General features: G+C 50.3%; 1 protein-coding gene across 3 annotated transcripts; it reads right to left on the reverse strand.

The window, feature by feature from the left end:
• On the reverse strand, nt 1-26,610 carry LOC132381449 (SERTA domain-containing protein 1-like). Of its 3 annotated transcripts, none has more exons than XM_059950861.1 (3): nt 26,523-26,610; nt 11,948-12,018; nt 1-3,031 (listed from the first exon to the last, which is right to left on the reverse strand). In XM_059950861.1, the coding sequence occupies exons 2-3, from the start codon at nt 11,959-11,961 to the stop codon at nt 2,293-2,295; spliced, it is 753 nt and encodes a 250-aa protein (XP_059806844.1). In that variant the 5' UTR covers nt 11,962-12,018; nt 26,523-26,610; the 3' UTR covers nt 1-2,292. The 3 variants fall into 3 exon arrangements, with proteins under 3 accessions (XP_059806844.1, XP_059806845.1, XP_059806842.1); XM_059950862.1 differs by lacking the exon at nt 26,523-26,610 and adding an exon at nt 16,623-18,926; XM_059950859.1 differs by lacking the exon at nt 26,523-26,610 and adding an exon at nt 14,582-15,250.
• Between the last annotated feature and the right edge of the window lie 414 nt (nt 26,611-27,024).

A 27,024-nucleotide genomic window follows, 5' to 3' on the forward strand; every position in this document is an offset into this window, starting at 1 on the left:
ACCACTAAAAGCCATTTTATTGTTCTTAAATTAGTTTAACCTCAGAAGCAAGAGTAAAATTTAATTATTTACATAATTCTGGCACATACAGGCAGAAAAAAAAAACAGATTTGAGCATTACATTCTTTAAAAAAAGAACTCCAATAATCCGGGGGGCTCAGGACTTTGGTGCTGACAGACTGGCAGGTTTACCAGACCATTTAATATGCCTTTATTTCATGAAAATGTATCACACAATGGCTTAATAAATTTTCAAAAAAACCCAAGGAAACCACCCGATGAGTCAGACGCCAAACTGTTGAGACTTCGCTGCTAGACTATTGGGAGTTTTACTGAGATTCACCAGGAAGTTCTGAATTGCGATAACCAGTCCGTTCAATAACCCTCTGGCTTCCTAGTCCCCAGACTCAGAGTTCTGTCCCTGTTCTCTCTCCATCTGCCGCCCCTGACCCAACTCCCTCGACAGAGCCTTGCCCAGCCGCTCCATAAATAGACGTGGTGGGCTGCACTTGGAAAAAAGATGGCACCACCAGCTCATGCTGCCCACAGCGTGTGAGGGAGATGTGCCAAAGCAGCCCGCCGGAATTCTGAGAAAACCCCACACGGGTGACCATGAGGCTCTGTAAACTAACTCTGTGAGAACAGGCAGGTCCCTCCAAACGAGGAAGGTGTGGAGAGGAGGGGAGAGTCTAGAGACAGTGGGACGCAGCTTCTCTGAGAGTTAAACTCTCCCAGTCCCAATGAATTTCAATGCCATTAGCCCTTTCCCCAGTACCCTATGGGAAACTTTCCCAAGTCAGTGCTCCAGGGTTATGCGGCTCACCAAGGAAGGGTTCACCACCACCTTCACTCCAGCATAAGCTGACAAAGGAAGAACAGAGGCCAATTAATTACCCAACTGAGAGGGGCAGGCGCACTAGGGTCAGTAATAGTCTTCCTCACTGCCGTGTGCCATAACCAAAGCATGCAGGACAAAAAACACATACATTAATATTAGAACATGTAAGTGTCATGCACATTTAACATTCATAAAATAACATACAATAATATTAATACAAAAGTTAAAAGTTAGGCATTAGATGGGGGATATTGAGGGACACATTGGGAGCTGCGGCAAAGACTAGGCCTCAAGCCTTGGGCTTGCCTGCTGCTGGAGACCAGGTGAGAGGCGAGGAAGCTCTGCAGCGTGGTTCAGGTCGGCTGGGGGCCCGGCATCACCCGTCAGTGCTGCCCCCTGGTATTCGAGCGGTGGAATGACAGGCTGGACTGCGTTTGTCTGTACACCGCCAGGAGACTGTACCATCGATCGCTGGGAATTTCCGCACAGGGTCTTGGACTATGCGTTTCTTTTTAACCCCACCCCTTGATATTTTGATTTATGTTTGCCTGCTATTTTGCACCTTGGCCCCAGGGGAACACTGCCTCGTTCAGCTGCATCTGCGTATGGTTTGTAAGATAAATAAACTTGACTTGGTTTGAACAGGCCTGCATTCTGAGTCAGTGAACAGGAGGGATTGAGCGAGAGCCGGGTAGTCTTCAGGTTTGATAACGGTCGCAGAGATAGGCTGGAGGCAGTGAGAGTGAAAGAGAAGACAAAGAAGAAGAGACGGAAATAGAGAAAAGGGGGACTATGGAATCATGGGTGAAAAAAGGGGAAGGGATGAAGACCTCGTACAGGATGGTTGGTGGTCCATCTCATTGCACATTAATGCTTCCCAGTACCTCCCCCGCCCCCCCCCCCCACCCCGTGCACTGGCTCTGCAAGACCTCTATCTGCCCCTCAGCACCACACTTGCGCCCAGAGCCTCCTTTTCGAAAGCAATGAGGATGTAACAGTGAAAAGGAATGACAGCAAAAAGAGAGAGGCTGTTCGGCCTGACCTGTCCGTGCTGGTGCTTTAGCCCCGCATCGGCTCGTTCACAACCTGCGGCCAACCAGGCGCAGGCTTCGGCCTGCAAGAAGGCCCTCCAGCTGCCTTTGGACCCCAGCAGGGGAAAAGTCCGGGCCCAGCGGCAATCAGTTCACAGTCTCCCACCCATCCCCTCCGCCTCCCGCCCACAAACACAGGAATGTTTTACTTCCAGACAGAACAATTGGAGAATTGGAAAAGAGGGCGTGAAGAGATCTGGACAGCCTCCCATCTCTCCCCCACCTCAGGACTATGAAAGAGGACTGGGGAGCACTGAGGGGTGGCAGAACTGACCAGCAGCTGCTGCACCAGCCTCAGTGGGTACAAAAAAAAACCAATCGGCGTCATATCAAAATCTCCTGCAAATGCAGGGGCTCCCTGACTCATCCGACCAGCAGATCCATCACACTCTCCAGATCAGCAAAGTCTGTTCGCCCGCTGGACGCCCAGCTGGAAGAACGGTCGCAGGAGGCCTTGGCCAGCGGGCAGGGAGGGAAGGCAGCCCCCGGCGCTGGCGTTGGCTTGATCAGCTCCCAGGCCGCAGTGGAAAGGGCCGGCTGGGCGTCATACATGGATGTGTCAATGTCCTCAAAGATGGCGTCCAGGGAGCCATCGACCAGGAAGGCGTCCGATTCGGTGATCTCGAAGGTGGCAAAAATGGAATCGAGAGGCCGGGAGCTGGGTGAGCCAGGCCTGGGGGTTTGCAGTTGGTCATCCTCCATGGAGGCCTGCTCCCGCGTCAGGCCGAGGCCTGGGGCACAGTCCAGGTCCTGCAGGATGCTAGAGATGGCGGAGGAGAGCGAGGAGTCGTTGCCCGAGAGGAGGCCCAGGTCGACCGGGGCTGGGCTGCAGTTCGGGCCCGTGCCCTCGGGCTTCGGAGCGGCCTGGGGCGGGGGCTGGAGCTGGGGGGCGGCCGGCGGCGTCACGCGCTCGGCCTGCAGGCGCCGCAGCGTGTTGGCGATCAGCACGGAGCGTCGCAAGTTGCACTCGGCCACAGCGCAGCTCTGGTGCAGCTTGATCAGCGACAGGTCCAACAGCGAGTCGCACTGGAAGGCGAGCGGCGCGGCCGGGGCGGCATCTTCCTGGCCGCGTTTCCGTTTCAGCCCTTTTCCTGGGGTAATCCTGGGCAGAACAAAGCAGAAGGAACATCAGACTGACCCCCAAACCTTCTGAGTAACTCTAGGCAAGAGCACAGTAATCTTACTTCTATAAACAACGAGACTCTGGAAAAGTCTGTTGCGAGGGGAAAACTTTTAAACCGCATGAAAACTTTTATATTATCTCTACAAACTTTAAGTTGCAAATTCACTTTAGGGTTTGCTTCCCCGCTGTTTCCATAACAATTGTTTTTTGACCAGTCGGGTTTGTTCGACTGAGTTGGACCCCCAAACCTGGAGGGCCGGTAGATCACTCCTAGTCTAACCTCTACTCTTTGTGTGGCCTTACCAAGAGCCCAAGCAGAAGGCCCTGACTCCAGCCAACGTATTCTCTGGGTCACTGGGGCATGCAAACCCTATGGCATGGTTGTAGCCCTCATGGAGGTTAAGTTTTAAAGATGCAATAAATTAAATCTGGTATGCCTTAAAGTTTTAAAAATATTTTTAAAATTACATCTGCAACTTTAAGTTACACCAAGATGGAGGTACAGAAACATTAGGCCCCACACCAGCAGGTTTACGAAGAGCTATCAGCATCCAATCACCAGCCTCCTGAAACTTCACTCACCTCAACACTGAACTGATTCCACAACCTGTGGAATCACTTTCAAAGGCCCTGCAACTCATGTTAGTTATTTAGTTAGCTTTATTTGCACATTGGCTGTTTGTCAGTCTTTGCAGTAGTTTTTCATTCATTCTGTTGTAATTCTCTGTGAACAGGGAAATGAATCTCAGGGTAGTATACGGTTCTTTGATAATAAATTTACGTTGAACTTTGGCAGGTTGAAATGGATTTTTTACGTGGACGCACCACGGCTTGGTACAGAACTGGTCTACCTGTGACCAGAGGAGACCGCAGAGAATTGTGGACACAGATCTAGTCCACTGGGGAAACCAGCAACCCTGCCACAGGCTCTGTCTACGCTTCCCACTTTCTTCAGAAAGCAGCCAGGACCTCCTCGACCCAGGCCATTCCTTCTTCTCCATCCCCCCCATTATTGAAACCAGGGGCTCTTAGCTTTTTACCTAAATGAAACCTTTGCTATTCTATTTTTTAGAAGAATGAGAGGAGACATTATAGAAACATATAAACTTATGAAAAGGATAGGTAAGATAGAGGCAGGAAAGTTGTTTCCACTGGTAGGTGAGACTAGAACTAGGGGACATAGCCTCAAGATCCGGGGGAGAGATTTAAGACAGAGATGAGGAGCAACTGTTTTTCCCAGAGAGTGGCGAATCTGTGGAATTCTCTGACCAGGGAAGCAGTGGAGGCAACCTCAGTGAATATATTTAAAACAGGATTGGGTATATTTTTTCCTAGTGGGGGAATTAAGGGTTATGGGAAAAAGGCAGGTTGGTGGAGATGGGTCCATGGCCCAATCAGCCATGATCTTATTGAATGGTGGAGCAGGCTCGACGGGCCAGATGGCCTACTCCTGCCCCTATTTCTCTTCCTATGCTATGGACCGTTACCATTAACTGAGGTGACGGTGGACCCAGGTTGGGAACCCTGATTTAGATGATGGAGAAGCTTGATGACACGTACCAGCAGGGCCAAGGTGGCCCCATCTTGATATCAGTCTTTTGGATGGATCTCTCTTACGCTGAAGGATGAACCCTGGATCAAGTTCAAGTTCAATTATCATTCAAACCATACATAGACACAGCCGAATGAAACAGCATTCCTCCGGGACCAAGATTCAAAACGTACACAGCATGTTCAAAATATCGAGCAAAAAAAAAGTCACACAAAAAAAAGCCCAAGTTCCTGATTGACATGTCCAGCAGCACTGATGGTCATAAAAAAGTACAGCACAGAAACAGGCCATTTGGCCCATCTAGCGCCAACCAGTTGGTTTGAATTGCTCGCAATCCAGCTTGTCATTCCACCGATTAAACACCAGAGGGCAGCACCCATGGGAGAGGCCAGTTCCCAACTTGTATTTCATGTATCTCTACCTGCACTCAAAATTCACCGTAATGAAATTTTAAATTTTTACTTATTTATATATTTATTATTTAATTGTCTATTTACTTATCCGGTTATTAGATAGAGATACAGAAAAGGTCCTTCTAGCCCAGAGACCACCCATTCAAACCTAGCCTAAACTCAGGACAATTTACAATCACGGTTGGGGAAAAGGGGAGGGAACTTAAGACTTTTGCACAGGCCTATATTTGTCAACGTGGAGTAGAGAGTGAGTTTGCAAATCTGGCGGGAACAAAGGATGTTGGGAATGGTGAGGGTGGAGCACCGTGGGAGGGGTGTGGGACAGGGGGCAGAGAAGGAGTGTCAGGGCTTGGGTACAGACACACCCAGCCCTGAGACACCAGGCAAGCTCATTTGATTCCAAACAGTTGGTTCATTGATCATTACAGAATGTCTCTCTGGTGCTTCCTGCTCCCTCCCCCTTTTCCCAACCACGATTCCCCTCTCCCTGCCCCCTTCCCACTCTCAGTCCACAGCAGAGACCCAAATCAGAATCCGGTTTATCATCACTCACGTATGTTATGAAATTTGGATTTTTTGTGGCAGCAGTACAGTGCAATACATAAAATTACTACAGTACTGTGCAAAAGTCTTAGGCACCCTAGCTATATGTAAGAGCAGACATCCCACCCTGCAAAAACTCATTTCAGGGAGGTAGCACCCCCCACCCACACCCCCGACCTCCAAGGGTGTATGTAATACTTCGTTTAGTGATTTTGTCAAATCTGTAAACCAAGTTGGGTATATGCAGAAAATGTGACTTTAAAATATGTACATATTATCGTGGAGTCGTTTTTCTACTCTTACAACTTTAAGCAAGTCTACAGGGAGTTCGGCTTCATCACGCAGGACATCAATAGAGTAACTCCTTAGCAGCTAGCCAGCTCGTTTAAATAACGTTAGCCACTCTAATGAATGAATGACACCTGTTAAACTCACCTCAACCTGCCACAGCGGTGTGCCACAAGAGATCGTGTTGGGACCCTTGTCGTTCAAGGTTCAAAGTAATTTTATTATCAAGGTATGTATTTGTCACCATATACTACCCTGAGATTCATTTTCTTACAAGCATTTGCAGTAGAAATACAACGAAAAACTACACACAAAGACTGAAAAACAACCAACGTGCAAAAGACAAACTCTGCAAATACAAAAATGGACGGACAGAAAACTGAGAACATGAAGAGTCCTTGAAAGTGACTCCACAGGTTGCGGAATCAGCTTGGTGTGGAGGTAAATGACGTCATCTACACTGGTTCGGGAGCCTGATGACTGAAGAGTAATAACTGCTCTTGAACATGGTGGTGTGGGGTTTAAGGAGACCATACCTCCTACCCAACGCTGCCTCTTTTTATTTTTATATGTCTTATTTTTTTCCACATGGCCTGAAAACTGCCTGACACTTTAAACACTTAACTGCCCAGAAATTTCCAGCAGCACAACAACAAAGAGTATGTGTGTGGAAGCATTTCAGTCACTGCAGCTTAGAGGGAAAAGTATTTGTACCGGATGGTATCAGCGAGAAAAGGAGAATTTGTTACTTGTATAAATTATTTGGAAGCAAATGCTAAAGACTATCAGGAAGTTTGCAGGTGACACAAAATACCCATGACCGTCTGGTTAGGTATAGCTCAAGTGCCATCTATAAATTTAATGATGATACAACCATTGTTGTCAGAATCTCCGCTGGTGACGAGAGGGCGTGCAGGAGCAAGCTGTACCAGCTGGTTGAGTGGTGCTGCAGCCACAACCTTGACTCAAGACGAAAGAGCTGATTGTGGACTTTGGGAAGGGCAAGACGAAGGAACACACACCAGTCCTCACAGAGGGGTCAGAAGTGGAGAGAGTAAGCAGCTTCAAGTTCCTGGGTGTCAAGATCTCTGAGGATCTAACCTGGTTCCAACATATCGATGCAGTCATAAAGAAAACAAGACGGTGGCTATATTTCTTTAGGAGTTTGAGGAGATTTGGTTTGTCAACTAAAACTTCTACAGATGTAACATGGAGAACATTCTGACAGGCTGTATCACTGTCTGGTATTGAGGGTGGGTGGGGGGGCTACTGAATCAGAATCAGAATTAGGTTTCTTAACACCGGCATGTGACGTGAAATTTGTTAACTTAGCAGCAGCAGTTCAATGCACTACATCATCAAGCAGAGAGAGAAAATAATAAATAAAATAATAATAATAATAAACAAGCAAATCAATTACATGTATTGAATAGATTTTTAAAAATGTGCAAAAACAGAAATACCGTATATTAAAATAAGTGGGGTAGTGTCCAAGGGTTCAAAGTCCATCTAGGAATCGGATGGCAGAGGGGAATGAAGCTGTTCCTGAATCGCTGAGTGTGTGTCATCAGGCTCCTGTACCTCCTCCCTGATGGCGGAGGGGAAGAAGCTGTTCCTGAATCGCTGAGTGTGTGTCTTCAGGCTCCTGTACCTCCTCCCTGATGGCGGAGGGGAAGAAGCTGTTCCTGAATCGCTGAGTGTGTGTCTTCAGGCTCCTGTACCTCCTCCCTGATGGCGGAGGGGAAGAAGCTGTTCCTGAATCGCTGAGTGTGTGCCTTCAGGCTCCTGTACCTCCTCCCTGATGGCAGAGGGGAAGAAGCTGTCCCTGAATCATTGAGTGTGTGTCTTCAGGCTTCTGTACCTCCTCCCTGATGGCAGAGGGGAAGAAGCTGTTCCTGAATCGCTGAGTGTGTGTCTTCAGGCTCCTGTACCTCCTCCCTGATGGCGGAGGGGAAGGAGCTGTCCCTGAATCATTGAGTGTGTCTTCAGGCTCCTGTACCTCCTCCCTGATGGCGGAGGGGAAGAAGCTGTTCCTGAATCACTGAGTGTGTGCCTTCAGGCTTCTGTACCTCCTACCTGATGGTAATAGTGAGGAAAGGGCATGTCCTGGGTGCTGGGGGTCCTTAAAAATGGACGCTGCCTTTCTGAGACACCGCTCCCTGAAGATGTCCTGGGTACTAGAAGCTACAGAAAGTTGTAAAATTAGCTCCATCATGGGTACTAGCCTTCATAGTGTCCAAGGTATCTTAAAAGGACCAGTGCATCAACAATGCGGCATCCATCATTAAGGACCCCTATCACTCAGGACGTGCCCTGTTCTCACTGTTACCACCAGGAAGGAGGTACAGAACCCTGAAGGCACACACTCAATGATTCAGGAACAGCTTCTTCCCCTCTGCCATCAGGGAGGAAGTACAGAACCCTGAAGGCACACACTCAATGATTCAGGAACAGCTTCTTCCCCTCTGCCGTCCAGTTTCTGAATGGACACTGAACCCTTGTTATCATTGTTTTTGCACTATTTTTAATTTAACCATTTAATATACTTACTGTGATTTACATATTTGTGTTTTTTTTAATCTCTGTTATCATGTATTGCATCATAGTGCTACCACCAACTTAACGAATTTCACAACATACACCAGTGATTTTAAACCAGATTCTGAAATTAGGTGTGGTTGATTGTAAAGAATGTTAGCGTAGCCTGCGGGAGGATTTTGATGAATTGACGGGTGGCAAATGGAGTTCAATACAGACAACTGTGAGGAGACGCACTTTGGAAAGTCAATCCAGTGCAGGGCTTACTCCGTGAATGGTGGGAGATGAGGGAGTGTAATTGAGCAGAGGGACTTGGGAGTGAACAGTTGACTGAAAACAGCATCACAGATAGACGGGGTGGTGAGACGGGGAGTGGCACAATGGTCCTCATCCCTCAGGGTGTTCAGTATATGAGAGAGGGCATCATGTCACTGTTCTAAAGCCAAACTCTCGGCAAGCCAAAGCGAAGCTTATTATCAGAGAGCATATACATGTCACCACATACAACCCTGAGATTCTTTTTCTTGCGGGTATAAACTTAGCAAATAAAATCTATAGCACAGTAACTGTAAACACGATTGATGGACGGCCACCTGGGCAAATGCAAATATAAATAACGAGAACGTGAAATAACAAGATCACGTCCTTAATGTGAGACCATTGGTTGTGGGAACATCTCAATGGATGGGAAAGTGAGTGTAGTTATCCCCTTTTGTTCAAGAGCCTGATGGTTGAGGGGTGGTAACTGTTCTTGAATCTAGTGGTGCGAGTCTCGAGGCTCCTGTACCTTCTACCTGATGGGAACAACGAGAAAAGAGCACGGCCTGGGTGGTGAGGATCTTTGATGATGGATTCTGCTTTTCTAGGGCAATGTTTCGCATGGAAGTGCTCAATGGTCGGGAGGGTTTTGCCCGTGATGTACTGGGCTGAATCCACGACCTTTTGTAGGATTTTCTGCTCAAAGGCACTGGTGGTCCCTCGCCAGTCAGCCCACCTCCCGCCACACATCTGTCGAAGTTTGCCAAGGTTTTTGATGACGCGCACTAAGAGTACCGTGTACGATTTTGGTCAGGCTAAACTGGAAAGAGTTTAGAATTTGTGAAACAGTATTTCACCTTCCATAAAACGACACAGGGGACTGTGGAAGCAGGAACAAGTACCGAAGGCCATAATCTGGGGAAATCAAGGGCTGCCACCAGCCCAGCTCAACACTTCAGTAAAGTGGCCACTACTCTTCAGTGCTCGAAACCTTCATGATCTCCCCAGATAACAGCCTCGGTCAGTGAAATGCACACCGTTGTTTTTTTGGCCCTTTGAGGACCGGGGGCAGTTGTGCTCCTGACGGAACGGGAAGAGCCCAAGTTCCCTGGTCAACTTCTCTGGATCTGGGAGGGAGGCCGAGGACAGGGAGAATTATAGACACAGGCTGAAACACTGTGTCATGACTGCACTGAGTCACCACATACAGCGGTGCTGGGAAGTTTGTGAACCCTGTAGAATTCTCTCTATTTCTGCATAAATGTGACCACAAGTGTGATTAGATCTTCACGCAAGTCCTGAAACTAGATAAAAGGGAGCCCAATTAAATAAATAACACAGAAAAGAACATTTATTTATTGAGAAAAACGATTCAATATTACATGTATTGTTGGGAAGATGTAGGTGGAGGTCTGGAGCAAATGCCTTCTACAAAAGCTATTTGGAGTCAGGTGTGCCAATGAACGAGAAGAGATTGGAAGAGTGGGTGGTGGAGGTGCCCTGCCCTATAAAGTCAGGTTGCTGACAGAGCCTGCTCCTCTCAAGAAAGATCAGTTTATCTGCGCCATACTTTGATCAAAACAACTTTCAGAGAACCTTAGAGGAAGAACTATAGAGGTGGATGAAGCTGGAAAAGGCTACAAAAGCATTTCTAAAGACCGCATGTTCATCAGAGCACGGTAAGAGAAATTGTCTACAAAGGGAGGAAACTCAGTACTGCTGCTACTCTCCCTAGGAGTGGGCGTCCTGCAAAGATCACACCAAGAGCACAACGTGCAATGCTGAACGAGGCGAAAAAGAACCCAGGGGTAACAGCAAAAGATCAGCAGAAATCTCTAGAACTTGCTGAAGTCTCTGTTCATGTGTTCACTATAAGGAAAATGTTGAACAAGAACGGAGTTCATGGAAGGGGACTATAGAGGAAACCACTGCTCTCCAAAAAAAAGTTACAGAATTGCTGCACACTTCAAGTTTACAAAAGACTATCTGGATACTCTACAAGTGCTTCTGGGACAATGTTCTGTGGACAGGCGCGACCAAAGTTGAACTTTTTGGATATGTTTAGAGGAAAAGGGGCATTACACGCCAACAACAAAACCTCATCCCAACTGGGGAGCACGGTGGAAGGAGCAGCATGGTTTGGGGCTGCTTTGCTCCCTCAGGGCCTGGATAGATTGCAATTGTTGAGGGGACAATGAATCCGAAATTGTATCGGGATATTTTACAGGAGAATGTCAGGGTAGCAGTCCGTCACCTGAAGCTTAATAAAAGTTGGATGATGCAACAAGACATTGATCCAAAAGACAAGAGTAAATCGACAACAGAATGGTTTAAAAAGAAGAAAATTTGTGTTTTGGAACCTTAATCCTATAGAAATGTTGTGGAAGGTCCTGAAGCAAGCAGTTGATGCAAGGAAGCCCAACAACATCCCAGAGTCGAAGCAGTTTTGTAAGGAGGAGTGGCCTAAAATTCCTCCAAGCCAACGTGCAGAACTGATCAAGTTATCAGAAACATTTGATTGTTATTGCTGTACAAGTGGGGGAAATCACACCAGTTACTGAAAACAAAGGTTCACACACTTGTTCCCAACAGATACATGTAGTATTGGATGACTTTTCTTAATAAACTAATGAACAATTATAATGTTTTTGTGTTACTTATTTAACTGGGTTCTCTTTATGGAGTTCTAGGACTTACCTGACGATCTGATCGCACGTGGGTGGCAGAGAAGGTGCAGGCACACCCAGCCCCGAGACCCCAGCCAAGGGTCATATGATTCCAAACAACTGACTCGTTGATCTTCACAGAATATTGAAGGGGAATCTAAAGGAGAGCTCCTTCACCCAGAGGTGTGAGTGTGGAACGAGCTGCCAGTCGAACTGGTGGATGTGGGCTCTGTTAGAGGAGTCTGGATAGGGAGGAGTATGGAGGGCTGTGGCCGGGTGCAGATAGATGAGACCGGGCAGAAAACCAGGCCAGTACGTACTAGATGGGCTGAATGGCCTGCTTCTGTGCGGTAGCATTCCATAGGCAAGGCCGATGCAGAGCATCATGTGACCCTGATCCTAAAGCTGGTGGGGGGGGGGGTGGTTGGGGTATTAATACAGGTTGTCAATCCCACTGCCCTTCCAGGATCATCCCATTTCCAAAGATCCAGTAGCTTCAGCAGAGCAGGGAGTGCTCCGGGAAAAGAGAATACGCACACACCCCTCGCCCACCGACCCCCCCCCCACCCCCGCCACCCCGCTGACTCCGGCTTCACTCTGCGAGGGCAAAGTCCCGAGGCCAGGCTCTCTCACTCACCTGACGGCGGCCATCGACCCCACCCGAGCAATCCCTCCGCAAGTCTCTGCTCCTCGCAGCTGTTCGGCGGCCTGAAACACCAGGAGAGAGTCGGGATTAGCCGGCATAGAAATACCGCCAGTCAACCGGACCGCCGTCCACTTCGAGGACGAGAGCAAACAAGAAAGGATTTAAACGCTAAAACTCGACAGGGCATTGGTCAGACTGCGTTTGGAGTGTTCTGAGCCCATTATCTAAGAAAGGATGTGCTGAGGGTCCGGAGATGGGTCATGAGAACGTTTCAGGGAATGAAGGGGTTAACGTTCGAGGAGTCTTTGATGGCGCTAGGAGTTTAGAAGAATGAGGGGGATTTCCAATGGAATATATTGAATATTGAAAGGAATAGATGGGAGTGGACATGGAGAGGATGTTTCCAGTATCAGGAGAGTTGACAATCAAGGACATCGCTTTAGAACGGAGATGAGGAGGAATTTCTTTAGCTGGAGAGCGATGAGTCTGTGGAATTCTTTGCCACAGAGGGCTGTGGAGGCCGTCACTGAGTATGTCGAAAGTGGTGGTCAGTGGCTTCTCAATTAGTAAAGGTGTCAAAGGTTATGGGGAGGATGGGGTTGAGACGGAAAGTAAAGCAGCCATGATCGAATGGCAAGGAGAACCCGATGGGCCGAATGGTCTAATTCTGCCCTCGGGTCTTATGATTTTACCTCATCTCACCCTCAGATTATTTTACCCTCTCAGATGGGGGGGGGGGGTTTGTCCTTATAAAGGGAAGGAGGAGGAGAGGAGACATCATAGAGGTGTACAAGATATTAAGAGGAATAGACAGAGTGGACAGCCAGTGCCTCTTCCCCAGGGCACCACTGCTCAGTACAAGAGGACACGGCTTTAAGATAAGGGGTGGAAAGTTCAAGGGGGATATTAGAGGAAGGTTTTTCACTCAGAGAGTGGAATGCACTGCCTAATTCAGTGGTGGAGGCAGATACACTAGTGAAATTTAAGAGACTACTAGACAGGTATACAGAGAAATTTAAGGTGGGGGGGGGTTATATGAGAGGCAGGGTTTCAGGGTCGGCACAACATTGTGGGCTGAAGGGCCTGTACTGTGCCGTACTGTTCTATGTTCTAAACCACAGGTCCCCTGGCTCTTCCCACGACCAGTAGGAGAGGCCAGCACCCCACCTCCACCCTCCTGATGAAGAATACACCCACCTCTGCCCTCAGGAGGTACTGAAGCCTGAAGGCACACACTGAGCCAGTCAGCCTCTTCCCCTCTGCCATCCGATTCCTAAATGGACATTGAACCCTCGAACACCACCTCACTTCATTTCTGTTTTTGCACAATTTTTAATCTATTCAGTACACATATACCGTAATTGATTTACTTACTGATTTTTACTTTTTTCCTTCTAGATTACATAGAAAACATGGAAAACCTACAGCACAATACAGGCCCTTCGGCCCACAAAGTTGTGCCGAACATGTCCCTACCTTAGAAATTACTAGGCTTACCTATAGCCCTCTGATTTACTAAGCTCCATGTACCTATCTAAAAGCCTCTTAAAAGACCCTATCGTATCCGCCTCCACCACCGTTGTCAGCAGCCCATTCTGCGCACTCACCACTCTCTGAGTAAAAACTTACCCCTGACATCTCCTCTGTACCTACTCCCCAGCACCTTAAACCTGTGTCTTCTTGTGGCAGCCATTCCAGCCCTGGGGAAAAGCCTCTGACTATCCACACGATCAATGCCTCTCATCACCCATTGCATTGAACTGCTGCTGCCAAGTTAACCAATCCCACGGCACGTGCTGCTGATAATAAACCTGATTCTGAAAAGCTGACAGTCTCTGTTTCCACCACGCTCTGGGGAAACAACTTTGGTACTCTGAAGGAGTCTACTCCATCCGAATTGAATCGATGACTGCTTTACAAACGGAGAACCAAAATCACGTTTATTATCACCGCCGTGAAATTTGCTCCCTCGTGGAGCAGCCCTGTACGTTTCATGTACTAACAGGGGCTCCCAAACTTCTCCATGCCATAGACTAATATAATTAAGCAAGGGGTCAGCGGACCCCAGACTGGGAATTCCTGCAATAAAATATAACTAAAAGTATTAAAAAATTAAATAAGTAGTGCAAAAGGGGAGGAAAAAATATTGAGGTAGCGTCATAGGTTCATTATCCATTCAGAAATCGGATGGAGGAGTGGAAGGAACTCGTCCTAAAACACTGAGTGTGTAACTTCAGGCTCCTGTTTCTCCTCTCTGGAGGTAGCAATGAGAAGAGGGCATGATAGAACATCCACAGCACATTACAGGCCCTTCGGCCCACAATGTTGTGCCGACTATATAACCTGCTGCAGAAACTGCCTAGAATTTCCCTGCCGCATAGCTCTCTATTTTCACAAGCTCAATGTACCTATCGATACTCTGAACAGAGCCTATTGGATCCGCCTCTACCACCGTCACTGGCAGAGCATTCCACGCACCCACCACTCTCTGTGTGAAACCCTTACCCCCGGCATCCCCTGCTTCCAAGCACCTTAGAACTATACCCTCTCGTGTTAGCCACTTCAGCCCTGGGAAAAAAGCCTCTGACTATCCACACGATCAATGCCTCTCATCATCTCATACACCTCTATCAGGTCACCCCTCGTCCTCCGTCGCTCCGAGGAGAAGAGTTCACTCAGGCACGTCTCCCAATCCAGGCGGTGTCCTTCCCTCAGGAGCCTCAGGCGGCAGCGCAGAAGTTTAGGCATAAGCGCAAGGCTTGTCTGTTACCAGGGTTCGATTCCCGTCGCTGTCTGTAAGGAACTTGCATAACCTCCCCGTGACTCTGCGGATTTCTCCCAAACTTTCCCCCCACTTTCGAAAGTTGGGGTTAGTAAGCTACGCCACGTCAACACCCCAAGCACGGTAAAGCACTCCAGGCTGTTCAGCGGCTGCCGGAGATCTGGGAGGGCAGAGTAGCTCACGGAACAAACACCACCGGAACCAGAAGGCTGAGCCACTTAACCCCACCCGCCTCAGTCACTCAGTCATTCCAGCCTGCTGGGTGTCCCTGAACTTGATCGGCCCATCATCGGCCACCATGGTCTGGCCTTCCACCGTGATTTGCTGTCAAACACTGGGGCACGACACATGCGTGAGATGCCCCAGAACATTTAGGCCCTTTGAAGGAAGTTGATCATTGTCAGCAAGAGGTGAAACTGCTCTGATCTTAACGGATCGATTTTGGAAGTTACCAGGCGAGACCTCAAATTATTTCCTCCTCCAAGGTGACCCAGCCCCCCCCCACCTGATCATCTACACTCAGTGAGCTTCTCAACAAATTCCGGGCTCCATCCAGACGCCTCCATTCTCCCACCCAGCCCCCACCAAACTCAACTCTATTCTGCCAGCCCCCATTGGGCCACCCACGTCCAGCCCAACCAACTGCCAGTCTACTCAACCAACCACCCCCTTGACACCCCCATGTCCAGTCTCTGCCAGCCCCCAATGTTCCCAGCCAGCCCTCATTGACACCCCCCTATTCCTGTCTTCCCCACCCCCCCAAGACCCTTCATCTCTCCTTGGGTATCACCAAGAATACCAGGATGCCCCATCATCTCCAACTCTGGGTAACAAAGGCCGACACGGGGGGGGGGGGGGGGGAGACCAGCTCTGGGGCTCAGACAGTTGGCGGGGATGTTAACCCATTCCTACCCCCAACACCTCCCATCATTCCCACCCTGGCGTTTCTCCTAACCACAACCCCTTCCCCATTTACAGACAGCAACAGCACAGAGTCCTAATCCCCTCCCCTCCAACCCCCTCCCTCTCCTGCCAAACTAATCAGATGCACATCAGAGATGGATCAAGAGTAATGGGTTAATGTTGGAATGGGTTTAAGTACCCCCCCCCCCACTGCTGTTAGAGATCCAGAGCTGGTCTACATCATCTCCCCCTCAAAGTCCGCCCGCGTTACTCAGAGGTGGGGAGGATGGGGCAGGCAGATCCTATCCCAGTGTAGGAAAGGTCCGCCCAGCCTTGGTGACAAGGGGCAGGCACCCTTGGGAGACGGAAACACCCCCACCCCACCCACTCCCAAAAGGAGCGTTGCCGGGGTAACTGTCTCACTCGAAGCCGGAAGGAGGTCCCAACCATCAAAAGGAGCGGGAAGGCAGCCCGGAGAATTCCCCCTCCCCGAACCAAGCCGCTGTCCAAACAACAAGCGGCCATTCCACCGGTAAAGGGTGAGGGTAGAAGATCCGGAGCCGGGGCTGATAGGGACTGAGAACATCCACGGCGCCGGGGCGGGAGAGGCTCGGCTGCGTCGCGCCGCCGTTCACCGCCCCCCACTTCCCACCCCTTACCTCGGCGTCACCCCATCCTCCCGCCAGCCGACCGTCTCTACCCCCCCCCCCCCCCCCCGGCTTTGCCTGGCCAGGCAGGCGGCTCCGAGTCACCTGATATCGGGGAAAGAACCGTCACGGCTGGGGAACGGAAACTGAAAGCTCATCTCCAACCCTCAACACTGACTGCGTCCGAGATCCGAACCTCCGAACCTCCCCCTCCATAACCTGTGCCGTGCTTAACGGGGGGGGGGGGGTGATTTTGACACCCGGTTCCCCCCCCCCCCCCCGCCCCGAGGCAGAGCGACACGCGTCCCGCAGCAAGAATAGCAATCTCAGGTACCTGTCTGACCGGCTCCACCTCCGGCACCGGGGCTGGAACTCAAGCCAGTCGCCCGGAGATGAAAGCGGCTGCTCTCCCGTCACCCGGTGAATGAACGTCCTCGGGTTAGACTGGCATTCCGAGGAGGGCAGCCGGCTGGTCGCGAACCTGAGGAGGAGCGGGGATTGGGAGGAAGTTTGAGTGTGGGAGCGGGGGACGGGGCCCACGGACGAGTCAGGGCTGACTCATCCCGCATCGCGGCGAACGCTGGAGCCGGAGCCGGAGCCCGAGGAGTTCGGATGACTCGGGCGTGAGGGGCGCCGATGATCTCATCCAGCAGAAGTGTGACAGCCCCGAGGGGCCGAATGGCCTCTCCCGGGATCTTCAGACCCGGAATTGCCGAATGCCTGGTGACCCAAGCTCCACACGCCGTTCTGCGCGCAACCCCGGAGACCCCCTCCAGCCAAGCACAGGCTTCGAAAAATAACCTGCTGGCTGCTGTTAAGATAGGAAATGAATTCAGAAAGGGGGGGGGCGGAAAGGGGCTTGGGAGTCCTACAGAATTCCCTGGAGGGTAACTGGCAGGGCAAGAAGGGCAAATGGAATGCTGGCGTTCATTTCGAGAGGACTAGAATACCGCGCTGGGGCTTTCGAAAGCACTGGCGAGACCTCCCTTGCGGTACGGTGAGAAGTTGTGGGCCCTTGTCTTAGAAAGTAGGTGTGGCATTGGAGAGGGTCCAGAGGAGGCTCATGGGAATGAAAGGGTTAACGTAAGCTAACCTCCGAGGGGGTTTAGAAGATCGGGGGTGGGAGAGGAGAGTCACATTGAAACCTACTGAATATTGAAAGGCCCAGATATGGTTGATGAGTGGGGAGGGGGGATGTTTCCAACAGAGGGGGCATCTAGGGCAGCAGGACAGAGGGACGTCCCTTTAGAACTGAGCCGAGGAGGGATTTCTTTAACTGGTGAATCTGTGGATTGTCACTGACGGCTGTTGGGGGTCGAGCAGACGTTGTTAGGTTCTTGATTGGCCAAGGCGCCAAAGGTTACAGGGAGACGGCGGAAGAATGGGGTTTGAGAGGGAAAATTAACCAGCCAAGATTGAATGGCAGAGAGGATTCGATGGGCTGAATGGCCTGATTCTGTTCCTCTGTCTTATGGTCCTGTTCTACGTGCCACCCCTCTCCCTACATCTGTCTGATGCCCAGCCAGATTGTTCGCAACATTGGAGATCCCCCCCTTCCACGGGCAAAAGTCCCGAGCGTTCTGGACCTCGCGTGTCTGACTCCCGCACTCGGTTTGCGTGGCAGGTTCTCCAGGAGAACCACCGGGGCCCACCGAGGAAAAACGGCCCCTCGCTCACGGTTCCGGTTTGATCTTGAACTCTGGTGCTGTCTGTGTGGAGTTTGCAGGTTCTCCCTGAGACTGTGTGGGTTCCACCCCACCCCAACCCTCCTGAGGTTCTTTGGTTTCCCCCATGCCCCAAACATTTAGGGGGCATTATTTGATGGTTATGTGGGAGAGAACGGGTTACTGGGAATGGGACTGCTAAAAGTGCTCAGAGTCAGCAAAGACTTGATGGGCCGAATGGCCTGCAACTTATGAACATCAATGAAATCCTTATAACTTTGTTCTTCCACCTCCGTCAAACCCTCTTAACAAGTGGCCACTGTGGCCAGAAAGTTATTTGGTCAGGAACGATCTCCGTTGTGTTCGGGTCCCCTCTCCCGGACCCAAAACCCTGTCTTACACCCAGGATGGAAATGAAGAGAGGACATGGAGGTGTTTGGGGATAATTTAGAGGAGTTGGGCTGGGTAAGCGAATGCACTGTCAGGGTTGGAGATGGAAGGTGTGCAGTACTCTGCAAAAGTCTCAGGCACCCTAATTTTTTTTGAAAAATGTGGTTCCAGATGATAAGGGTTCCATTGGGCCCTGATCTCAACGTCATCGGGACTGTCTGAATTGAATTAATTTTATTACTTGCATCCTTCAAATACATGAGGAGTAAAAATCTTAATGTTGCATCTCCGTCTAAATGTGGAATTTATAGTAATTTGTAATAAATAGTCTGTGCAACAGGACAGTTGATATAGAAATTCAGTTGTGTCAGCATGAATTAATCAGTCTGATGGTCTGGTGGAAGAAGCTGTCCCGGAGCCTGTTGGTCCTGGCTTTTATGCTGCGGTACCAGTTCTCAGATGGGGATACGAATTGACAATAAACTGGACTGGTCAAAGAACACCGAGGCCATCTACAAGAAGGGTCAGAGCCGTCTCTATTTCCTCTCAGAGACTGAGGTCCTTTAACATCTGCCGGACGATGCTGAGGATGTTCTACGAGTCTGTGGTGGCCAGTGCTATCATGTTTGCTGTTGTGTGCTGGGGCATCAGGCTGAGGGTAGCAGACACCAACAGAATCAACAAGCTCATTCGTAAGGCCAGTGATGTTGTGGGGGTGGAACTGGACTCTCTGACGGTGGTGTCTGAAAAGAGGAAATTGCATGCCATCTTGGACAATGACTCCCATCCACTCCATATTGTACTGGTTAGGCACAGGAGTACATTCAGCCAGAGACTCATTCCACTGAGATGCAACACTGAGTGTCATAGGATGTCATTCCTGCCTGTGGCCATCAAACTTTACAACTCCTCCCTCAGAGTGTCAGACACCCTGAGCCAATAGGCTGGTCCTGGACTTATTTCCACTTGGCATGATTAACATTATTATTTAATTATTTATGTTTTTATATTGCTATATTTCTTCACTATTCTTGGTTGGTGCGACTGTAACGAAACCCAATTTCCCTCGGGATCAATAAAGTATGTCTGTCTGTCTGTAGCAGCTGGAACAGTGTGTGGTTGGGGTGACTCGGGTCCCCGATGACCCTTCGGGCCCTTTTTCCACATTTGTCACTGTAAATGTCCTGAATAGTGGGAAGTTCACATCCACAGATGCGCTGGGCTGTCCGCACCACTCTCTGCAGGGTCCCGTGATTGAGGGGGGTACAGTTCCCATACCGGCCGTTAACTGGAGGGGCAGAAGCAAGCGAGACGGCCAAAGTCTGCAGAAGAACTGTGGCAAGTTCTCCAACTACCCTCGAACAACCTACCAGCTGATACTCTTGTAATGACAATGCACCCAAAAGAACTTTAACGCCAAAGCGTGGTCACACCAAATATTGATTTTAATTATATTCTGATTACTGCTCTTTATAGTAAATGTGATATTTTCAAAATTTGCATAGTTTTTGAAAACATCTTCAATTTCCAGTTGTCTTACATGTGCCTAAGACTTTTGCTCAGTTCTGTAATAATTCAGTTTATTGTCATTGTGCACATGTACACCACCAGACGAGACAACGTTCCTCCGGACCAAGGTGCACAACACAGTACCTATAACTCACGCACACAACACTTAAAGTAACATTACCACAATTAAGGTGCATGTAGGGTACAATTTAAAAAGTAATCAGTATAATGCTACTGGCGCCTCACGCGTGATGAGTCGTGGGTGGTGGGAGGGATCTGAGTAGTCTTACGACCTGGAAGAAGAAGATGATTCCCACCCTACAGTTCTTGTCCCAATGCTACAGTACCCCCTTCCTGATGGTGTTGGGGGGGGGGTGTTGACAGAGATTGTTGGACGGATGGGAGGGATCACTGACAATGCTGAGGGAGGGTCCTGCTTACGCAGTATCTCTGATGGATGGAAGAGATACCCCAATGGCCTTGCCCTACATCAAGAGTATCTCAGTCAACCATGATTGCTTGATCCTTACAGCATCACAATCACTCACAAACCAACGGCGGCTTTAAGGAAGATACCAGAACAGACAACGGACAAAAGCAATGTGGTGTACAGGATCTCCTGTGGAGACCACAGCAAGAGCTACGTTGGCCAGACAGGGCATAAGCTCTCAACTCCCTGACAGGAACATAAACTGGAGGTACGGAGACGTGATCCGTTGTCGCTGATCTTGGTACGCGAAGACCAAGAAGGGCTCCACTCTGACTGGGACACTGCGGAGGTTCTGGCGCAGGCGAACACGAAGCAGGCAGGCAGAATTTTTAGAAACCTGGCTCTCTGCTGTTAACCCCACGAAGAAACATTAAAATAGGCGCCATCTACGAATCCCTAACAGGCAAAGAAACGCGAGCCAACAGAATTCAGAGGTCAACTGAAGGGGGAGCCAATCAGGAATGAGACAAGTGAACGGGAATGGGGGGGGGAACAATATAAAAACACAAGAACCCCCCAGAGAGAAACACCAACAACTGCGCACTGAGGGTGTCATCTCGAATGGTGATGAAACATTTGCAAGGTAATTGCCGATCTCGGCAAACACCACAACGTCAAACTCCTCAACCCGACCCTCCAATATTCACTGCCATCCTCAACCCCAATGACTCCCGAAGAGTGTTGCTTAAGAAGCATCTATCAGACACCGAACAAGCGGCTCATGGAGATAAGTTGGCATTGGGGTCAGCACAGACGCAAAGGCCTGAAGGGTCTGCTTCTACGCTCTCCTGTTCTATGTTTTACACCAGATTCATCATCATCATCAAGTGCCCTGTCGTATGACATCATCATTATGTGCCGGTTTGTATGACATCATCATGTTTCATCATATTGTGGAGAATTATGGTCTGTCCATGACCATGGTTGTTTTTGGCAAAATGTTTTCTGCAGAAGTGGTTTGCCATTGCCTTCTTCTGGGCAGTGTCTTTACAAGACGGGTGACCCCCCCCCCCAGTCATTATCAATACTCTTCAGAGATTGTCTGCTCTGTCATAACCAGGACTTGTGATCTGCACCACCTGCCCCCATGGCTTCTCGTGACCCTGATCGGGGACTAACCAGATGCTGCACCTTGCCCAGGGGTGGCCTGCAGGCCAGCGGAGGGAAGGAGCGCCTTTGGTAGAGGCGCATCTCTACCTTGACACCCAAATTAGCACACGGGAGGTGAGGAGAGGCATGAAGAGCGTCACTGGCTGTGCAGCTTCGGAATGCAGCCGTGACTGGGCTAATTCTTCAATAGGTTTGACAATTGCCCTCCTATTCACACCCTCTCAGCATACCAGTCCTGATGCCGAGGCACCCAATGCCCCTCAGCAACGACGTCTCCCCGTCGCCTCCTTGCCCTGCTCCTGTCATCCACACCTCCACAGACCAACTGCTACCGTCTCGACCTTCACCTCCCTCGGCCCCCACCTTCCAACCAACTCCCCAGTCATCGTGGACTCACCTTCACGACTGAGCGGGTGAGAGGGGCTCCGGGGCAACTCACTGGGGCCGGATGGCATGAACCCCGGGGTCCTGAAGCAGTGTGCTGAGCAGCCCTGTGGAGCTTCCAGTCTGAGTCTCTGCCTGGAGAGGGTCCCGACTGTGGGGAAAACATCACGTGGTCCCCAGAAGGGTCAACAGCAAGTCCAGTGGCCCTGATTTCGCACATCAAGGAGACCCTAGGGAAGCTGGACCTGGCTCAGATCCCCCACAGTTTGCCTACCAGGGGCACATTGGAGTTGACGATGCTGTCATCTACCTGCTGAACAAAACCTACTCCCATTGGATAAGCAGCACTGTGAGGATCTATTTGTTTGATTTCTCAAGTGCCTACAATACCATTGCTGGGAGAAAAGCTCCAATCAATGCAGGCTGGCATTTCCATTGTGTCCTGGATAATGGACTACCTGACTGGCAGGCCACAGTATGTGTGCCTCAGCTGTCAGTGAAACTGGGGCCCCACAGGGGACCATATTGGCTTCTTTCCTGTTACACTTCAGATACAACCCTGAGTCATGCCTTCTGCAGTAGTTCTCTAGTGACTCAGCCACGGTTGGGTGTATAAAGGGAGGGTGGGAGGATGAATACAGGGCCCTGGTGGAGGACTTTGTGCAAGCTGAATCATCTGCAGCTCAACATCAGTAAGACAAAGGAGATGGTGATGGGCTTTAGGAAGACTAAGCCCGCACTGCTCCCTGTTACTATCGATGGTGAGGACCTACAGGTACCTGGGGGGGTGGGGGGGGGGGGCACCTGGATGACAGACTTGAGTGGAGCACCAACACAGAGGGCCAGAGTTGCCTCTACTTCCTGAGGAGACTGAGGTCCTTTGGAGTCTGCAGGCCTCTCCTTCACACGTTCTACCAGTCTGTTGTCACCAGGACAATCTTCTATGTGGTGGTGTGCGGGGGCAATGGCATCAACGTGGGTGATGCCAACAGGCTCAATAAACTGATTAGACAGGCTGGCTCTGTTATAGGAGTCAACCTGAACACACTGGAGGCTGTGGTAGCACAAAGGACCCTCCTGACAATCCTGGACAATGTTTCTCACCCTCTGCATGCCACCTTGGCTGAACGAACAGAGGAGCACTTTCAGTATTAGACTAAGACGACTGTACTGCTCCAGAGATCATTCTGACCCTCGGCCATTAGGCTCTATAATGAGTCAACCTATAACCAGAGAAGTGATGACCCCCTCCTGTCAGATTGTTTGAGGTAACTAATTTTTAACTTCTCTTCTAATTTTTGTTTATCTGTGCATTTGTAACGCTACTGCGACACTGCAGTTTCCTTTGGGATCAATGTGTTAGATAAGATACTTTCATTGATGTATACCACAAGATACACTGCAATATTCCTGGTTCGTACGAAGACCCTGCTTTCTACATTCTGCAACCTTTGACCTTCCACCCCAAGTCGATGATTCCACAGGGGAGGGTGCTCACAGGATGGCATGGTAGCACAGAACAACACTATCACAGCTCCAGCCCCAGTTCAATTCCTGTCACCGCCCGTAAGAAATTTGCCCAGCAAGCTGCGTGGGTTTCCTCTGGGTGCTCCAGTGTCCTCCCACAGTCCAAAAAAGGGCATACGGGTTAGAAGGTTAATTGGGCGGGGGGGGGGGGGGGTGGTTGATGCATAAACTAAACACGGCCATGCCTTCATGCCTTTAAACATCCAAATGACATGGTCGGTTAAATGGTTACAGAGTGAGGGATTTTAGAATTGTAAAGGGGTGGGAAATGAGAGCGTAGTTACAATGAAATAACTGGGGCGAAGGAACCGCTGGGATTGCGCCGATTCTCATGAGGGGCTGAATGGCCTCCTTCCGCAATGCAAGTAAACGTGGATTGCCTTGCCCCGCTTTCTGCAAGCTTCCGGAGCACCCAGTTTCTTGGAGTGAACGTCACGGACGATCTCGCCCTGCACCCTCAAGAAAGCACAGCAGCGTCTCCACTTCCCCAGGAGACCGAGGGGAGTTAGGATCTCCCCCCACCATTCTAACCACAATGAGTGTGTCCAGAGCAGCTGTATCACCGTCCAGCATGGGAACTGCAAGGCATCGGACCCAGCCAAGGGGCGTGACAACCGCTGAGAATTCTCTCTCTGGACATGGTGGAATGAGGATAATCACTCTGTCAAACTGCGCTTGACTCTCTGCAATAGCTCCTCCCACACAGTCCCCTACCCTCCCTGCACAGATTGCAATGGTGTTAACTGCCCCTGTTCCAATCACTGGTTATAATGACAATGGTTCCCGCTCTGATCCACCCCTACACCATATTCCTCCTTAACCCCAAATCCAAATCACCTCCTTCCCCTGATCCCGGATGGTGGGGTGGAGATACGTCTCTACCAAAGGAGGTGTGAGGTGCTCCTTCCTTCCGCTGACCTACAGGACACCCTTGGGCAAGGTGTAGCACCTGCTCAGCCACCGATCAGGGTCACGGGTGGTGGACGGTCGTACGAGCAGCCGATGCAGATCACAAGACCTGGTGATGTGACCACTGATGCCAGGCAGACAATCTCTGAAGAGTATTGATAATGGCTGGGGGTCACCCATCTTGTAAAGACTCTGCCCAGAAGGAGGCAATGGCAAACCAGTTCAGTAGAAAATTTTGCCAAGAACAACCGTGGTCATAGACAGACCATGATGGTCCACAATATGATGAAACATGATGATGATGATGTCATACGAAACGGCACATAATAATGATCATAGTCATGGAAAGACCCAGCACTCAGCTTCACCAATCGCAGTGCCAAGTCTGACCTTTATTGGTTCATTTTGACCTCATCCCGCCCACCCAGCACCAGCCTCACCAATCACAGAGCCAATTCTGATGTCCCTCGGACCCCACAGCCCCGCCCTTCCCGGTCTCACCAACCACAGAGCCAAGAATCCAACACAACGATCTCGGAGGTGTACCCTGTATATGCACGGCATTAATAAATGTACTTTCATCTTCAATCGTAATTCATAGTTTCTCTTTAAAAGCTATGAGAGTTCAGAGGTGTTCATGATAATAATTCCAGGAATGAAAAGGCTATCAAGGGAGCGGAGGTTGACGGCTCCGGGCCTCTAATCACTGAAATCCAGAAGAATGAGGGGCGACCCTATCGAAACCCATCAAACGCTGAAAGGCCTCGATAGAGTGCATGTGGAGAGGAGGTTTCCTTTGGTGCGGGTGAGGGGGGGGGGTCCTTTCAGAACAGGTGAGGAGTTTCCCTAGCCAGACGGTGGTAAATCTGTGGAATTCATTGCAACCAGTGGAGATGGGTCACCGGGCGTACTGAAGGCGGAGGTTGACAGGTTCCTGATTGGTCAAGGTGTCAAAGGTTACGGGGAGAAGGTGGGAGAATGATGAAATGGCGGCAGAGTCGATGGGCTGAATGGTCAGTCCTGCTCCCTGGCGTTACTTGCTGGCGCTCGTATTCCAGTGCTCCCGAAATGAATGCCAACTTTGCCTTTGTCTTCCTCACCACCGACTCAACCTGAAAGTTGACCTTTCGGGAATCCTGCACCAGGTCTCCCAAATCCCTCTGCCACAGACAGATCTCACGCAGTATGCCGATAGCGGTGCCGGATGCCGCGGCCCACCGACACAGTCGGGGACTAAAAGCCCCCTGAAATGGTGTCACTCGGGCTGCGTTGCTCCGTGCAGTTCAGGCACTGCCTCCCGTGACTTTCTTTATTTCTGTTTCACTTTGACTTCACGGGCGAAACAAACGAAATGGAGGGATGGGGAAAATGTGAGAGGGCGGCGGGTTAGGATTCAGACGAGGGGCCGAGCGGCAGAGAACTGACGACCGGCCAGCCAGCCACCGACTGTAAGAACGGATGGGGGGCGGGAAGGAAGGGAGTCACCGGATGAGGGGAAGGAAGGGAGGGGAATCCCTCCCCAGACTGGGTTGGAGGGAGCCTCCAGCAGGTCGTAAAGGAATGGGGGGGGGGGTGTAGGTAAAGGACAGTCAGAGGCCATTGATTCCCACAGCGGGGGGGGGGGGAAGGATTGGTAAATTCAACAACTGAACTTGGCTTTGCCCCGTCAAGTCTGAGTAAGCTCACTACCGTCCCCGCCCCTCTATCCGCCCCTGCTCCTCCCAAAGCCGAGACCTCTCCTTTCGGGAACCCAACCTGGACAGTTCAGTCTCAACCCTCTTAACTTTCATCACCAAAGCCCAACTCCTAAAATCTTTCGAAAACTATCTTGTTTTTGGCAATTCCCCCCCCCCCCCCCACACACACACACACACACACAAAAGTGAGTTAAGCTGTAGAGGAGGGAAGCGGGTCGTGGCTGACTCGCTGCTCGATTCGTCACGATCCCGAAGGCGCTCTCTCCTCCCAGGCGATGAATCACGAATCTCTCGCCGCCTCTTCCCTCCCGCCCGCGCGCCTTTTTCCTCACTTTATACTCGTCTTGTTTCAAAAAAAGAAAAGACTGGAGCACTCCTAACTTTGCCGAGAGGTTTCAGACAACTTCATTTCAAGCCGGCACCCGGTCAAGTAAGCGAAATACCTAATTTTTTTTTAAAAAAAGACCCTCCTGCCCCGAGTCTCACGTCGGACGAGAAATGACCAGAAGTAGCCGCCGTGGAAAAGCTCGTGAAATTGATACTTTGTAACTTACCCGGCCGACGCGCTACATTGTAACCTCTCGCTGTCAGTCTCGCTCGTGGGTGTCAGCTGCTTCCGATCGCGGACCCGGATCTAGTTGCCGGGCAACTTGACCGAGTGGGCGGGGCGAGGGCGTATCGATGCCCCGCCCCCTTCTGGAGCCTGCGCACGCGGGGGCGGGCTGGTCTGGAGAAGATGAGGTTTCAGCACCCGGAGCTCTGTGAAGATAATGATTGTAGTTAGATGCCTCCGTTCACATGAACCTCCCTTTTTGCGCACAGCAGGCCCCACAAATAGCTTTGTAATAATCGCAGTAAATACTGACAACGGTTTTTCATCTGGAGCAGTGCATTGGTGATTTTTTTTTAGCGCAAATCCGATGCAGCAGGGAGCAGGAAACTGTTGTTTCGGGGTGGTGGGCGCTACCCGCGAGGGCTTAGCGGGTCTTCGATGGTTTGGAGAAGGGAACAGAACGTAATCCTTCCAGGTTTGCCAACGACAGCAAACCGGAGGCA

The sequence above is a fragment of the Hypanus sabinus genome, chromosome 26, assembly GCF_030144855.1.
Source record: "Hypanus sabinus isolate sHypSab1 chromosome 26, sHypSab1.hap1, whole genome shotgun sequence".
Classification (NCBI taxonomy): Eukaryota; Metazoa; Chordata; class Chondrichthyes; order Myliobatiformes; family Dasyatidae; genus Hypanus; species Hypanus sabinus.

What these genes read in the sequence shown, in the direction of transcription:
- LOC132381449 (XM_059950859.1), bottom strand. Translation starts at nt 14,704, where the DNA reads ATGCCTAAACTTCTGCGCTGCCGCCTGAGGCTCCTGAGGGAAGGACAC. An exon ending in CGAGGGGTGACCTGATAGAG is followed by an intron (nt 12,019 to 14,581) that starts GTGTATGAGATG and finishes CTGGTGTTTCAG; the next exon opens with GCCGCCGAACAGCTGCGAGG. An exon ending in GGGTCGATGGCCGCCGTCAG is followed by an intron (nt 3,032 to 11,947) that starts GTGAGTGAGAGA and finishes TGTTCTGCCCAG; the next exon opens with GATTACCCCAGGAAAAGGGC.